The sequence below is a fragment of the Centropristis striata genome, chromosome 11 (genome assembly GCF_030273125.1).
Source record: "Centropristis striata isolate RG_2023a ecotype Rhode Island chromosome 11, C.striata_1.0, whole genome shotgun sequence".
In the NCBI taxonomy this organism is placed as follows: Eukaryota; Metazoa; Chordata; class Actinopteri; order Perciformes; family Serranidae; genus Centropristis; species Centropristis striata.
The window spans coordinates 9747073-9763993 of record NC_081527.1 but is presented as its reverse complement, the minus strand read 5'-3'; the positions used below and the strand labels follow the sequence as shown (position 1 = coordinate 9763993).

The following is a 16921-nucleotide window of genomic DNA, read 5'->3' as shown; positions in this document are numbered from 1 at the left end:
CCTTTTGTGTTTTGAAATTATTAGTCTGTCCCTTTTTTGTATGTCTCCGTGTATATCCAGAACTCTCCAGTGTCCGTCTCTACCACACAGGGGCGGGAGCAGCCTGCAGGCCATGTCAGAAGGGACAGAGGTTTACAGTTACACAAGCTACTGAGTAGAGTGTGTGTGTGTGTGTGTGTGTGTGAGTGAGTGAGTGAGTGTGTGTGTGTGTGTGTGTGTGTGTGTGTGTGTGTGTGTGTGTGTGTGCTGTTGGGTGATCACTTGGTAGGGTGAAACGTGGGTGCAGGGGTATTAGTTACATAGTAGGTCTCCTCCTGGCATGGCTGAAGCAGAATTGGTGGGCAGAGTTGCAGTGATGCAGTAATACCACAAGGTGTCACTGTAACAACTTGAAGAAACATCTACACTGTGCACAGTGCGAGCAATAAAGCCAAATTAATTTTACATGATGCCTCTGTGTGTCTTTACACCTATTTTTTCCCATACTTTTTATAGTCAAATCAAGAAGATGGGAGGGGTGGAAAACAAAAAAAAATGCTATAAATGTCCCAATTATAGTCTGTTGATACATGTGGTAGTATTGTTTGTCCAAAAATATCGATAAAACAACAAAAAAAGTCGAAAAATGACCCCCTCAAAAAAAAGTCATACTATAGCATGTCGATTTTTGTCAAAAATGGTCAAATTTTAAAATGCCTAAAAATGCTAGAAATGGCCCAATTATACTCATGTTCATGTTGTAATCAAATTATTATTTAGACATAGGTAAAGATTAAAGGTAAATATGAATGAATCATGTTACAGATTTTTTGTGTTATTGTCCAGCCCTAACATGTAGCCTTTTATTATTAGTTAATAGAACCCCTGACCAATAGAGTAATTTGATTGACATGTATTAATTTTTGACAATAAGGACAAGACAATAACATTAACGGAGAAGAGTGAGAGCACACTAAGGCTTATCAATGGAAAACTAAAAGAATTCTCTGATCACCTGTTGGTGAAAACTTGCCTATTGTCTGGATCCTCAGACTCCAGAGGCTAATGAGAACTTAATACTCAGTGCCTAAAAAATACTGCCTTATTAAACCTCAGGGCAGGTTGAGCGCATTTTAATTGGGCCATTTCTAGCATTTTTAGGAATTTTAAGATTTTACCATTTTTGACAAATGGACATGCTATAGTATGACTTTTTTTTTGAGGGGTCATTTTTTAACATCCCATAATATGGTGTTTTTGTGCTATTTTTGGACAAACGATACTACCACATGTATCAACAGAGTATCATTGGGCCATTTATAGCATTTTAAAAAAATCAACCATTTTTTACAATAATTAATATGCTATAGTATGACTTTTTTGAGGAGATGTATTATTTTATGTTAACAGAGTATTTAAACCTAACATGATGGCTGTTTCCAGTTTTTACGAGATAATAACGAGCTAAGGAAACCGATCAGGTGAGCCATGAAATATGATTGGGAACTCATGTTTTCCGACAGCACATGAATGCAGCACAAATGCCCTGTGTGTGTGTGTGTGTGTGTGTGTATCCGCCCTGTGATTCAGATCTGCTCCAAAATGTTTTGGGTTCTTCTTTGGTCCATGCTACACCCTTCCACCATATCCCATGAAAATCATGGCCAGTAGTTTTTCTAAAGTCCTGCAGATAAACAGACAAACCGGACTGAAAACAATCTACTTTAAGGTGGCAACACATTAAAAAAATGTTTACGCATTGCAATTTCAGGTGTATATTGTTTAAAAGGTGCAAAACATACAAAATCATGGAGTGCCTGTGAAAACTTGAAAATGCATTTGTGATTATAGATGATCAAGTTTAAGATTATATTGAAGGAAATAATAGCCCTAATAACATCTAACCATGGGATTTAATCACTACTGATTCTATAATATAGATATTTAAATACAAAGATACAATCTATCTAAACCAGCCTTTGGGGATCTAAGATTGTAATTGATACTGTATGAGGTCTAAAAAAAATAGATTTATTAAATTATTTTGCATGCAAATTTTTGTGGCAGATAGTTTAGAGTAGGGAGTGTAAATAAAAATGCAGATAACACTTTTTTTTACTCAATGTTATGCATGTGTTGTTCTTAATGCCTGGAAATAGATTAAGAAAATTTCACTTTGCTTCCAGTAACTTAATATACTGAATCATTACCCTGTATCAACATATGAATAGTATCACCAGATTCTTGCCAATATACAACAACGGTAGCCTTGATGTTCCAAGTTTTAATATTTCATTGTAAATTTAAAGTATCATTTTCAGCAAATCCAGCTCTACGATACCTCTAAATATACCCCTAGTGCCTGTGAAACTGATATCAGTGTGGATGAACATGCTGACATCACCAGCTTCCTGTGCTCCATCTTATATGAAACACTTGTAGTGACGTTGCATAACCCTCCTCAGGAAATATGGGTCACACTGCAGGAATGAAGACTTGTAAGGCAATCTTTATTGCATATGAATGACACGGCCCGGCGCTGCACCCCCGCTGCTAATGTGATCCGACACGTTGCTCACTAATGTGTGAACATACATCTGTCTACACACGGCTGCCATTAATCATGAGGCGCTAGCACCCATTTTCTACTGTTGTTTCGTCAAGTAGAAGAGAGCTTTTGTTTCATGCCTTACTGCGCCAAAGTGGAATAAATGATAATGTATCAGAGTGGACATGACTTTACCTGTTTCCTCACTTGCTTTCATTTAGGAGCAGTGAGCCATGAGCTGCTACTTCCTGCAGTTTTAATCTGCCTGTCATGTTGCTGAGCCTACATCTCGGTTTTCTTTTTGTTCTCTCGCATACGCTACAGGCCAAAGATTTGGAAGCAAGATCAAATTTGTTATTATTATAGAAAGAGTCACTTATTAGAACACATTTTACTATATCAGGTATTTGGGTTTTTATTGCTTAGACTTTGTGTATCCTTCTTTCCTTAATGTATAAATCTTTACTTGTTTCTTTACTCAGCTGTTTCAATTTTAGCCATTTCTGTGGTAGTTTGTCAGAGATATGAACACAGTTGAGATTTATTGGGATTTTTGTATTGTATATTTTAACTCTCAAAAGCCAAAGAGCTAAAATGAATAATGTAAACTGTTTTGTTTTTTACTTTGGCAGTGAAGTTGTGAATCTTCTCAACCCTTAAACTAAGCCCTTCTTTTCTTTTGTTAACATTTATTCAGCAATGGTCTGGTAACATCAATGTATACCTATAGGTCAATTGAGGAAAATGGTTCAATTCAATAAAGGTAAAGTATGATCATGCAGTAAACGCATTCAAAAAGAACCCATACTAGTTTTTAAGAAAGTTGCTTCCAAACTTTTGGCCTGTAGTGTACAAAAAAAATCTATGAAGACTTGCAGCACCCACTTGTGTTTTATGTGACTTGTTGCCACAGGCGTGCTCTGAGCAGGTTAATGTCACAACAACGTACAGGTAAGTGTTTTATTTACAGGACGACAACATTTGGATATATCCACTTGATTTCTAGCTGCAGTAAATCATGCTGCAACACAGCCGACCTGGAGCGAGCCCACTTCTACTGGCATGTGACCATTCCCTCACTACACAGCACACTGGGACTTTGCTCCATAATAATGTCTCTGTTGGACTTGTACATGAAAGTAAACAAAACAAAAATGTGGACATTGATGTTGGTGGCAGAAGAAAACATGTCGCACCCCCACCCACCTCCTGAACAGCACAGCGGGTGTCCGTTTGAGAGAGAAGAGGCTCTGGAGAGTGTCCCTCTTCACACAGTTCAAGTATGCACATATGCGAGGCGAAAAACCATTCACACGTTACAAACTAAAAGCAACATTTATAGCAGCAAACTGAGAACAGCTTTTAGGAGGGGAAACACAAAGAAACGGAGCAAAGGGAGACACTGGGAAGCAAGGAGAAGCCTCATTATTATGGATTCAGCTAGTGAGTAATGTCTCCTGCACATGAAATGTCCACTGAACTCTGTGTCGCGGGTCTTAGCAATAGAGGATCAGCTGATCCAGTCCATCAGGTCAGTCCGGCTCTCTTCAGGCAGGTTGACGAGGACATTGATGACAACATGGTACTGTAATACTCTGAAACATTTCGACTCTTATCCGAACAAAAATGGATTAAGACAGATTCACAGATCTTGACTTCCTGTTAGACTCAGCAGGAGATCTGAATTGCTTTGCAACAAAAACACAAAGTGAACTGAGGACTCGGCTACCGATAAGCCCACACTGTTGTACTTCATGCCAAATGCGTTAGACCAGATCACAAAGACCTGGACCGGAAGTGCAAATCGAGCCCAGAAATTTAATCTGGAACTTTTTCTTTTTTTTTTTTTTTAAGTAGAGTTCCATCAAGGTTACATCAGTTTTAAGTGCAACCCCTGTCATGTGCAGAGGGACTGAATTCATCAAAAAAAAAATCATTTTGTGCCTCATAACAATGGATTGCAGTTTAATTAATTAAGCAGCCAGATACTCATCTTCTCTGCTTCATGACCCCAGCGGGTCATCACCTCCCTCAAATCAGCAACATGAGAACATCTACAACAGCAGCTTTATGTTGAAGAAATTCTAAGCCATCTTTTTAGGTGTGTTATGGTGCAGAGCTAAAAGAGGTGGGCTGGGACAGGGCATCTAGGAGCTCCTATCGCTATTGAAATGTCTCCTACAGGGTTATTTAATAAAGTCTATAAAGAAATCCACTCGATTCATCATTTTCTTTTCTGGCTCCAAACAATCCTGAGCCTCTCTTTCCCCTTACATTTTCCAGTTATGTTCTCTCCCCATATCTCACACCGTTGAGTTCAAGGGCACAACTCTGTACACAAAGTCTTTCATCTCTTCACTCTTTTTCCAACTATTGCATTTAACTCTTCCTCTGTTGCTCATTCATCCATTTTGGAACAGCTCAGGTAGAAAAAAAGAAAAAAAAGATCCACATCTGTTATCCTCAGGCTCCAACAATCCTGCCTTGGGATTGGCCAGAGGGTCCAGTCAGTCATGTGAGAGAGCCAGTCAGTAGGTCGGGAGAGATGAGGCGGAGGGCTGCAGGGAGCCGGAGGAGTTTGAACGTCTCATGTGAGGGAGGAGGTAGGAGTCCGAGCACAGTTGGTGAACATCGAACCGGTCCTCCTTGCGGTACGCCAGACAGCGCCGGATGAACGCCTGCAGAGGAGAACATGTTAGACAATGAGCTGCATGTGTGTGACTCTACAGCTACTAGAAGTGGGGGGAAAAATCAATACAGCATAGTATTTCATCAGTATTTTCGCCATTTTTTGGAGGCCGTAGCGGGCTCACTTTTAGGAATATACTGGAGTTACTGGTATCATATGAAACTACAAGATCTAAGGAATCTATAGGCATCGTGTGTCAGGATATCTTGTCGGGAAGTTGTCGAAATAAAGCTGCAAAGTTAGACTTTTTTAATGTGTCATTCAAAAAATTTCAAAGCAGTGAAGCTTAAAGTTTTTGAAAGTTTGATAAAATGCTGCAGTTGTTGTCGTCCATACATGTTTGATATCAGTTCAGTTCAGTTTGACTGAATACTTTGTTGGTCAGTCTGTGGGTTTGACTCTCATTGTGGAGAAATAAAAAGACTGAAGTGAATTTTCTCTTATTTGACAAAACAATTCTTGATTTAATTTAATTTTGTGGACACAAAATGCAGTTAAACAGTTAAATCACAATATATTGTATTACAATACTCACAATATCGCAAGATGCTTAAAATCACAATAATATCGTATCGTGACTCAAATATCGGGATTAAATCGAGGCCTCTGCTGATTCATATTTCTAACAGCTACACATTATAGCTACACGTGAGATGATTCAGATGATCCCACATGTGTCAACATGTCACTGGATAGACAAATTGTTTAAGAGACGTGGTGGACATTAAGACTTAAATTACAGTTAAGTTGCAACACTACAATGTCTCAACTCAGTAAAGCTTAAGCCTATTAGGGTTCAGCAAGAGGATAAAATATATACAGTCATGGAAAAAAATTACTAGAACACCCTTGCTTTCTTCAATTTCTTGTTTATTTTAATGCCTGGTACAACTAAAGGTACATTTGTTTGAACAAATATAATTATAGCAACAAAAATAGCTCATAAGAGTTTAATTTAAAGGCCAATATCTAGCCATTTTCCATGGTTTTCTTGATAATCATTTTGGTTATTGTCAAGAAAACCATGGAAAATTGCATCATGACTATTTTTTCAAATTTCTGATTTCTGACATCTCAAAATATGGTGTTTTTCTGTTATTTCTGGAAAAGCCACCCTACTACATGTATCAACAGACTATAATAAGACCATTTTGAGAGTTTTGGAGCATTTAAAATTGAATGTTTTTTTCACAAAGTTGTTTTGTTTTTGTTGTTTTTATTTTTGGACAAACAACAGAATGGCCATATTTTGACATTTTTCAACATAATATAGATTGACTTTTTTTTGGCATACAAAAATAGCGTTTGTTTTTTATATATTTTTTGGAAATTTATGCTGTTACTATGAGCAACACCTCAGATAGCTGTGTGATAGCAGACTGACTAGAAGACAGAAGGTTGTTGGTTCAAACCTCAATGACGGAAAGTGAATTTTTAAAGTCTAACACCACAATAAAGAAGTCAAATACGACCATGTTTCAGAGGAGATAGCTCAGGAAGACGTACTAGAAGACAAAAGGTATAGAACTACGATTTTGGATTGATACGAAAAAGTGCCTTGATATTTAACTCCCTGAACCCCCTGAAGGTTTTATGCATACTGTCCAGCCCTAAGCACTTATATGACAATATCTGGTTTCCAGGTAACCAGAAGATGCTATTTATGTGATCATTTGTAATCTAAAAAGGTAATTTTTACTGGATTAAAACTGGAGTATTGCATTTATTATAGACAGCCATCATGCAGCCTGAGAAAACTAGTCATGACAGCCATAACATGAGTGGAAAACACTGGAGGTGTCAAGCATTTCTTAATAGTACAACTAGTACACTGGCCCTAAACACACATCTAGTGCATGTTTACACATAAATGTGTGTGTGTGTGTGTGTGTGTATGTGTGTGTGTGTTACCTTGGCCTCTGTGCTGGCCTGTGGTTTAGCAGGGAACTGGACCTCTGTGGCTTTGAGAATGGTGTTTTCCTGGAGAATATCCTGCTGTGACTGGTTGTGACCAAACGGCTGGGAACACAAAACACATAAAATCACCCATCTGTTGTCTTTAAACATTGCTTCAACCATCGTGACTGAAACCTGAAAAATGTCAGGTACAAAATCTTTTTTTCCCCTCCACAATATAAAGCAGTGTCTCCAGAATTGACCTGAGTGTCTGAACATAGTCATTGCAGCAGCAGGTGTGGTTTAGTGTTGTACCTTGCGTCCGTAGAGGCACTGGAAGAAGATCACTCCCACAGACCAGACGTCCACTTTGTTGGAGATTTTAGGTGGTTCCTTCCCCACAACAAAGCACTCAGGAGGAAGATACCTGAAGCACACACACACACACACACACAGAATGCAATCAGTGTCATACATTGTGATAAAGAGATCATATAGATTGATAGATGCAAATTGTACATTTAGACTTTCCCATGATTAGTTCACACCATACAAGTGGTAGAAATTAGGGTTGTGACAATACTAAAATGTTCAACTCGATACAGATACTCTGGAAAATATTCAATACTCGATACCATTTTCGATACCACCAGGATAAAATCAAAGACCCCAAAATCTAACAGAAATATTTTTATTAACAAGAAAAATGCAACATGTAAAATGAACAGAACCACTGGTTAAATATTCATAATAAAAAACAGTTGTGCAAAAAGAATTGCAACTATGAAATCAAGCTTCAGGTCTGAGGTAGTGCAAAAAAGAAATAAATGCAATAAACAATAACAATTAGAACAGGCTGTATGCTGTGCACAATATTAGGCAAGCTTGATAAAAAAAAACAATAACTTAACTGCTTAAGTTGTTGAAACCCCAGGGGGGGTATCGATACTTTTGAAGATGAGTATTGTATCCGGATACAACCTTTTAGTAACGATACTTTTTTGAGTATCGATACTTTTGACAACCCTAGTAGAAATTTAGGGGAATTCAATCCACAGCCAATAATAAAGATCAATAAGAACAATATCGGACATGCTACAGAAATAGGTATACTGTTTTGTCTGTGTGTGTGTGTGTGTGTGTGTGTGTGTGTGTGTGTGTGTGTGTGTGTGTGTGTGTGTGTGTGTTACCAGTAGGTGCCTGCTCCCTGTGATGTGAGGTCCATCCCGTCCACGCCGTAGTTATCATCATCCATAATCTTAGACAGGCCGAAGTCTGTGATCTTGATTTCTCCACACGCAGTACCGTCCACCAATAAGATGTTACCTGTGCACCACACAACACAGTGAGGGTCAGTGGGACAGTGTGTGTAAGAGACACAAGATCAAATACAGGGAAGGATTGTTTCAAACTGCAGCAGTATCACTAACTGCTCTGCACTGTAAACAAACAGTATTAATGTCTTCATCAGACTCCAGTTATCTACATCAACCCTTGTGCGTCATTGGGGATATTTAGCCTCATTTTGCTTGTATTAATGCATGCGTTATAAATTTTGGCAACAATGTTGAAGTTTTTTCCACCCACAAACTTAATTTGGTTTCTCATCTTTGACATATCCTAGACTGTGAAAAACAATTAATATCCTCCCGGCCTTTGGTATGAAGAGAATAATTGGATTTTCAATTCCACATACAGTCATGGAAAAATGATTAGCCCATTGTTATCTTCAATTTCTTGTTCATTTGAATGCCTGGCACAACTAAAGGTACATTTGTTTGGACAAATATAATGATAATAACAAAAATAGCTCATTTAATTTAAGAGCTGATATTTAGCCATTTTCTATGGTTGTCTTGATAAAAACCAAAATCGTTATCAAGAAAACCATGGAAAATGTCAAGATATCAGCTCTGAATTTAAACTCTTATGAGCTATTTCTGTTGTTATCATTATATTCGTCCAAACAAATGTACCTTTAGTTGTACCAGGCATTAAAATGAACAAGAAATTAGAGAAAACAAGGGTGGTCTAATATTTTTTCCATGACTGTATGTTTGATCCAAGAAGCTTTTTGAACACGTGACCCACCAGGTTTGAGGTCGTAGTGGATGATGGGGGGTTTGATTTCGTTGAGGTAGCGCAGGGCGCTGACAATCTGCATGACGATGGAGCGGGCCTCCTTTTCTGACATTAGCTTGTTCTGCTTCAGGTAGAAGTCCAGGTCGTTGCCTTCGCAGAACTCCAGAACTGTGCAGAACCTGGAGAGTGGAGGACGGACACACAAACACACAGGAGACAAAGAACAAACTCAAAAACTGAATGTAAACAAATCACTGCCTGCAACTTGTGCTTACTTTAAGAACAAAAACACCGTCATCAATGTTTCATTACTCAAGTAGAAAGATCAACTGCTCGTCCAGTTTCTCTAAAGGGCTGGAAATACTGCAGACTAAGAGGAGAAACTGCACTTCCCCTCCCCCACATGCAGGTCGGAGGTCACACTCGGAAGGTCGGAAGGGCTTTCTGCTGCTGAATGGGCCTGGCTTAAGTTTCCAGTCCTGCATGTGAGCTGCTCAGTTCTCCAGAGAAAGCTTTGCTGGCATTGTACAATATGAGCTAGGTCTACGCTCAACCTTTGAACTCAGAGATACTTTCATGTGTTTATCAGGACAAGTATACAGTATCTCACCATTGACGACCAGTTCCTTTAAACGCTCTTTTGGGTGACTAAAGTTCACATGCTTAGTTAACAATTAAACCCTCAAAAATAGCTACCATTGTCTGGACATGCTGATGGTGAATCATGCATTTTTCTGTGAACTGCTTTTACTATTTACTCTTTTGCAATCCGATAACACCCCTGTAATGTTTGCTCTTACATGTAGCGCCCACTGACGTAGAGCCTTGAGGCGCAATACAAACAACTCGTGCATTACTTGAATATTTACTTGGTGGAGCCTTTCTGATGGTTCTGGTTTAAAATCTTACTGATGTGCACTGTGTTATTTTAGAAGCTGCTGTAAAAATGCCAGTGTTGGGTGATAAACAACCTCAGGATGCGTCAAGCCAGCAGGGCGGCAGCTGGCAGAGGGTCAGAGGTGACTCACGTGTCAGTATCCAGGGAGAAATAGTCATATAGTTTGACTATTCTGGGATGGTCCAGCTGCTTGTGTATCCGGTACTCCCTGCATGCATGCCTGGAAGGAAAGAAATGTCAACGTAGTGCGGCATTGCTGCAGAAACATTCTGTCTTTGTGTATCTTAAGTCGTGTTGTGTGTACATGAGACCTACTTGTGGTAGTTCTCCTTTTTCTCCTCTCTCCAGTTCTTGTTGAGCTGGTGGATTTTAACAGCTGCGTAGCGTTGCTCAAACAGGTCAAAAGCCTGTGTGTGACAAAAAAAAAAAAAACACCACACGCACACTTAAAGTCTCAGTCTCAAAGCATACTTTACAGAGAGAGGGAACAGAAGAAAACATAGTCCAAGCACACAGACATTACCTTATAGACTTCACTGAAGCCGCCCCTCCCCAGCAAGTGCAGCAGCAGGTACCTCTCGTTCAGGGTGGGATGGTCTTTGAACCTGTGTGGGAAGACACAAGATTGCTCATTCAATAGTGTTCTGCAAAGATGACTGTATTGCCCTTCCAAATTCTTACATCTTTTAACTACAAAAGACATCCTTCATTACCTAAACCTTTGAACCTCACAAGCCACCAGTGAGTTTAAAGGCATGTTAACACACTGGTGGGTAAAAAAGAAGAAGAATTTATCATGGCTAGAAAGTGTAAAAACAAGATTTATCATCTGACCTTTTTTAATCTAGTATTTATAAAATAAATCATTAAATTAAATAAATATAATTAAATATTTGACTTGCTGTTCATTTGTTATTTTAATGATGTATGGCATTACAAGTGTAATATTGCACAGACAACATTTCTCCCGACTTCTAGCCATCATTGTGCTGTTTCCATAGAATATTCCATGAACATTGCAGTGAAAAAAAACAAGTCCACAGTAAGACAAAAATGGTTTGAAAGTGCGCTGGGTTCAAAGGGTTAAATGTTTGTATTGACAGATTACATTCAATGTCTAGACAGTGGAGTTAAATAAAGGCAGATTTGTAGTCCCATTCTTTTGGCATGTTATGATACTGTGTGGTTAATGAACTTACGCCGAGCTGTCCTCGTTGTTTATCCTCTTCAGCTCTCTGATATGAAGGTTCCTCACCCGCTCCAACCGCTCCAGCTCTGCCTGGATCTCAGCCTCCTCCTGCATAAACACACCATATCAGATTATTTTCCTGTCCGTCTCTATGCAATCAAACCTATGCATATGCATATCCATATTCTATCAAGCAATGTGAGACTCAGCTGACACTTAAAACTGAATGCATTACCGTCTTAATGTTTCAATTTAAATCCTGGCAATTTCACTTGATAAAGATGCCTTATGGTCACAATATGTTGTTTTGGGTTTTTTTTGTTACTGACCTTCTTCAGATGTCCAAGGCGAAGCTTGAAGATCTCTTCCTGCTCGTGGTACTCAGCAAGGGTCAGTCTGCAAAAATATGGACACGTCAAAATCTCCAAACAGAACAAAATCATTTTCAAGCCTCCAGCTGAAGAGGGATTGTAAAGAGGAGTTTATCTAAAGGAGGCTTATGATGAATGGCTGCTAAGAGTTCTACAGTCAAAACAACACAAACATCCCTCTCATTCTTAACGATGCAGCATCCTTCTGTGTACTCACAGTTGGGGCAGGGAGGGCTTGAGGAAGGGGTCGGAGTCGTTGCCGTTGACCACCTTAGTTTTGCGCTGCTTGGGTTCAGAGGTGGAGGCCACCGAGAGGGAGGGAGATGCAGACGGGTTTGGAGGCTTCCTCTTGGCCAGCAGCTTCCTCTGCCGCTCTATGTCCTCCCTCTGCTGGTTGATGCCCTCCTGTTGCCTGCACACAGAAGAGGATACGGAGGTGTCGTGAGTGTGTCATTAGGGAAATGCTACAGCGGACAACAAACAGCCTTTCGTATGTTTTGCTCCTGGCTGTGAAGTGAAGCATGCACAGAAAATCCACTTAACAGCCACTGTACTAACTACTGTACTTCTGACCCTTCTACAAGGATTAGAATGCAACGCTGGATGCAAAATCTCTCAGAAATATGCTGATGTTTAGTATTAAATACAGGTGCATCTCAATAAATTAGAATATCACAGAAGTTTATTTATGTCAGTAATTCAATTTTTTTTTTAAAGTGGAAATAACACATTATATAGATTCATTACACACAGAATGAAACATTTCATCTCATAATTTATTTAATTTCTTCTACTTATAATGATTATGGCTTACATTTAATGAAGACCTAAATTTCAGTGTCTCAAAAAATGTGAATATTACAAAATATAAATTTTAAAAAGTATGTTTAATATGGAAATGTTGGCCTCTGAAAAGTATGTCCATCTATATGACTCAATGCTTGGTTGGGGCTATTTGACTTGAACTACTGGAAACGGACTTTTACATGATATTCTAATGTATTCAGATGCACTTGTATGTTAACAGTGCATGCGTTTGCTGTCTCTTACTTGATCAGGTTCTGGAATGCGTATCCGTCAGTCCACTGCTCCGTGTAGGACGCTCCGTGTCTGACAGTGGTAAAGTGACCGAGACGGAGACGGTCCTGCATGCTCTTCTCACGACACGATTGTTTCTCCTGGGTGCTCTGTTCACATAAAATAATTACAAATAATGAGGAGTGTTCTTGAAGGCACCTCGAGGGCAACAGAAGAGAGGAGAGACAAACAAAATGCATCAAAAGTGTCAAACCCTGACCTATAATGCCCATTACTAAATGAGTGGTGGGTACATTTATCCATAAAGTTCAATACATATTAAAACCAAAATCAGCAATATTTCAATATCAATGACTGAATGACTGTATTGTGAAAACTTTGCTTGTACACTTTATTCCATCACCACTGTGCAGCTTGATGCAACACCAGCCCAAAAAGTGGAAACCTGAGGAAACCAGGTGGCTGCTGGAGATTCAAAGATTTACCAACCCACAGACAGAATTTTCCTCTCAGTAGTTGGACCAAAGCAGAGCTAAAACACCAGAGAATACTGGATTTATTATCACAAAATGTGTTTCTCTCTTTCTGTTGCATGTGGAGTAGGAGTGGGAGAGATGTATCGACTGAAAGTCTAAACTGCCGATTCCAATTTGTCTTTCTTTCTAGGAACTATAATGGACAGCATACACGTACAATTTCCTCCTTCTGATTAAGATCCATTGACTTTTATTATTTAGCACTGACTTTTTATTGTTCGTCTATTTTATTTATTACCTGTTAGTTGTGTTGCTTGTCTGCACCATATTGTTACTAGCTGCTGCTGTATACCTGAATTTCTAATATCTATCTATCTATCTATCTATCTATCTATCTATCTATCTATCTGTTAATGAGTTGTATCATTTCCCACTTCATCTAACAGAAAACATAATTCTTTACTGTGTCTGTTGGCCTATCTACTATTTACCACAATGCATTTATTTATGCATTTCCTTATACAAAACCATTTATGAATCAGTATCTATTTATAAGAATGTAAAGATGTGAGTATTATATTATATAAACTCCCACTCTTGCAGCGAGCGGCATCCTTTGCACTGTGCTAGAGGAGAAGGAGAGACCATGTGCTGTTGTTCACTGTGATAACTCTGACCAATATGTATGGGAACTATTACAATGTAATACACATATTGCCAGTCGTTTTTTTAAAATAAAGTGTTAAGGGTGTCTGAAAACTTGGTAAATCTAGTGAGAAAGTCTCCAAGTTGCCAACACTGTGAGGCTGCGATAATAGTCGACTACTGGCTGTGTCTATCTGTTACTGTACGTTTCTTCCACTTGAGGTGTAAAGGTGTCAGTTTGTTTGTCTGTCTTTCTGCCTACAAAGGATCGGAAACACTTAATTCTAGCCGTTATTCTTTTATCAAATATAAAGGTGTGCATGCGTGCAGAGACAGATACCTTCTCTATGAGCAGTTTCTTGCTCATGGTGATGCACTTATTGAGCCTCTCCTTGTACTTCTCCAGGAGTTTTTGCTGTTCGTCTATCTGTCTCCGCAGGTCACAGTTAGCCTGTGAAAGAAAGACAGCAGGGGCTGAGTCAGGGTTTGGTTTTGAAGTTGTAAACATAAGCAAATATGACATGTTGTACATTAGACAGTTGTCCTCTCATGCACTAGAGTATGGACGCTGAACTCACCCTGAGCAGGTCATCTATCCGGCCCTCTTTCTTTTCCAGGTCCAGACTCTTGTTGCTCTCCAGAGCTGCAAGTTTCAGGCCTGTTAACTCCGTCTGAAAGATTCAGACAGAGAGGAGCCAGTCAGACGTGCATCAATAAATGTACTTTAAAGTGTTTTGTTGTGAGTATGTCATGTTGCGTCATGTTACCTGGACACACTTGCTGGAGGAGGCTTTAGGATTGTGTTCCCCAAAACACAGACTCGTAGGAGAGGAGCTATTCTGCCGGATCTACAGATAAGACGCAGAGTTTGACATCCACCTTATGTGCAAAATAATTCATCAATAATCCCTGTGCTTGATCAATAATTCTAGTGCTGGTGAAATACTTACAATTGAGCCCGGGGCAGAGTGTGAGTTCTGCGGCGAGCGGCGAGCTGATGGGAGAGCTCTGACTGGACTGGAGCCATTCCCACCCTGGAACTTTGCAGAAAGAAATGGACAAACTTAAAAAATCTGGTCCAAACATAACAAGTATCGTAACATTTTGGAACAATAGAAAAGTTGCTCTTATACTCACATCAAAGTAGTCGCTGATCTTGGGCCCACGTGTGGAAGTCTTCCCTGCATTGAAAATTGAACAAAGGCTTAACGCAAGTTACCAGTAAAGTAACAAAACAAAACAAAACAAAAAGCCTTTGATGGGGAAAGAAAGTCTAGTAGTTCACTTTAGTGAGAACTGTTGAAAATAATGACTTAGTATCTCAAAATAAGGAGAAACTTTCTCAAAATAATGATGTAGTCATTCTGAGGTAATTACTGCAAAATAACATACTTTCTCAAAAGATACTAACTTTGTATCCAAGTCATTATTTTGAGATTATTTTTACAATATAATGGTAGAATTATCACACATAGTAATGCATGCTAGATGCCGACATTATACTGATGCCTCGCAGGTGTCAGTCATACCTTGACTACTTTCTGAATAGGTGTCAGCTTTCCTCTTCCTCCCTCTGGACGATTCAGAGTGCTTCTTCTCCGGGGTCTGTGAATCGATACGAAATAAGAGCGAGAGGAAATAAGAAAGGCATAAATCCCTTGTGTTTTACCTAACAAAGGTGGTACTAGTGGTGGTGTTGAGCAGGAAAGAGCAGCAGGAAGAAAAGAGTACATACTGAGTAGGCAGGGGAGCTCCCTCTTTTCAAATCAGAGTTCTAGGAAGAGAGGAGAAGGAGAGGTGGAGGTAGTGGGAGAGACAGAGAGAAAGACGAGTGGGCAGAGTATATGGAGGTACTGAGAACATGCAGCTGCGTCTAAACAGGCTTCAGTGTTGGTATCCGTTTGTTTAATTTCTTTTGTTCCGTCTCCTCAAAATAAACAGTCATCCATGCCCATTGTAATATGTCTGTGTGTGCGTTTTACCTCGGACTCCTTGTCGCTCGAAGAGCCCAGACTGCCGTAGCTGTGGTTGGAGGACTCATTGGCCAGACCCTGCACACAGTGACAAAACAAACAAACAAAGTCACGTACAACATGAAAATATTCTCCACAGGTGTTGTTCTATGCAAGGTCAGCGGCCCCATGAAATGTAAACAAAAGTAGAACAAAGCATGAGGGCAGGCCTCTCGTCTGACACGTCTGATAGGAATCTGGATCAGTTTTTAGGTGTGTCACTTGGCTCTTTTCCCACAACATGCACTTTTCCAGGAAGCTTGCATCCTTTTTAGGAAAACGGGAACTTTTACCTGCTTTTCCACGACGGGAACCGGGGTGTGGTTTTTATTTTCTGCCAATAAAAAGTCCCTGTTACTAAGGGCAGTACTTTCTGATGGAACTATCATGAATGAGTTAGTCACTGGAGTTAGTCACTGATGAACACAAGCCTCCCGACTGCTACAACTCGTGTACAGCATTTTTCTGCTGCAAGTAAGCACTGGTTAACGCTAGTTTATATTTGGTGCAGCCTCCAATTGCTGAATTAAGCGGATGTGGTTGCGCTGTATCCTGCTCAGGACAGTGCTCTGGAAAAGGCGTTGCCAAAAATTGCCCATGAGGAAGAAAAGAGATGTCTGTTTTTGCCTTCAGCACATCTTATCGGGAGCGCAACCGCAAGTCACGCCTTTCCCCCACACCAAAAGAGAAATTTCTGAAAAATATACAATACATGAAGGCGATTAAATCATTATTAGTCTCTCGTTTCATATAGCCAGCTGGCGTTTATAAGCTCTATGCGTATGTGCCTGAAAGCTCTCTTGTATTGTGACTACAACACTAGTTTTCATCTCTTTACAACGTGAAATTAAAGGAAATAAAGTTTTATTTATTTATTTTTTATACTTGATCGACTTTTTCCTTTCAATAGAGATTCAAAAGTTCAAACATGCAACTATACAACATGATATTGGTTCATAAGAACACATTTGAGAGAAATCATCTCATCATTAGGAAGAAAAATAATTAAAATAGTTTATTTTTTAAAAAAGGTTATGTTATCTTATAAAAGTATCCTGTAAAAGTATCCGAGAAAAGTTACTTACATTTCTCTGTAAA

At 39.3% G+C, this 16921-nt stretch overlaps 1 protein-coding gene across 5 annotated transcripts in view; it reads right to left on the bottom strand.

Moving 5' to 3' along the window:
- Positions 1-2470: 2470 nt before the first annotated feature.
- Positions 2471-16921, bottom strand: part of LOC131980320 (serine/threonine-protein kinase tousled-like 1-B) — a 17615-nt gene continuing 3164 nt past the window's right edge. For 2 of the 5 annotated variants that reach the window (XM_059344533.1, XM_059344537.1), the window contains exons 3-22: positions 15794-15862; positions 15547-15585; positions 15341-15416; positions 14949-14992; positions 14762-14851; positions 14579-14659; positions 14390-14482; positions 14152-14262; positions 12703-12839; positions 11870-12064; positions 11611-11677; positions 11292-11389; positions 10616-10697; positions 10408-10499; positions 10223-10312; positions 9204-9373; positions 8303-8438; positions 7428-7539; positions 7128-7235; positions 2471-5205 (exon numbers count right to left, since the gene is read on the bottom strand). In XM_059344533.1, the coding sequence (XP_059200516.1) occupies positions 5056-5205; positions 7128-7235; positions 7428-7539; positions 8303-8438; positions 9204-9373; positions 10223-10312; positions 10408-10499; positions 10616-10697; positions 11292-11389; positions 11611-11677; positions 11870-12064; positions 12703-12839; positions 14152-14262; positions 14390-14482; positions 14579-14659; positions 14762-14851; positions 14949-14992; positions 15341-15416; positions 15547-15585; positions 15794-15862 (2040 nt within the window). In that variant the 3' untranslated portion in view covers positions 2471-5055. The remainder of the gene's footprint in view (positions 5206-7127; positions 7236-7427; positions 7540-8302; positions 8439-9203; positions 9374-10222; positions 10313-10407; positions 10500-10615; positions 10698-11291; positions 11390-11610; positions 11678-11869; positions 12065-12702; positions 12840-14151; positions 14263-14389; positions 14483-14578; positions 14660-14761; positions 14852-14948; positions 14993-15340; positions 15417-15546; positions 15586-15793; positions 15863-16921) is intronic. The other 3 variants (XM_059344534.1, XM_059344535.1, XM_059344536.1) reach the window with 3 other exon arrangements.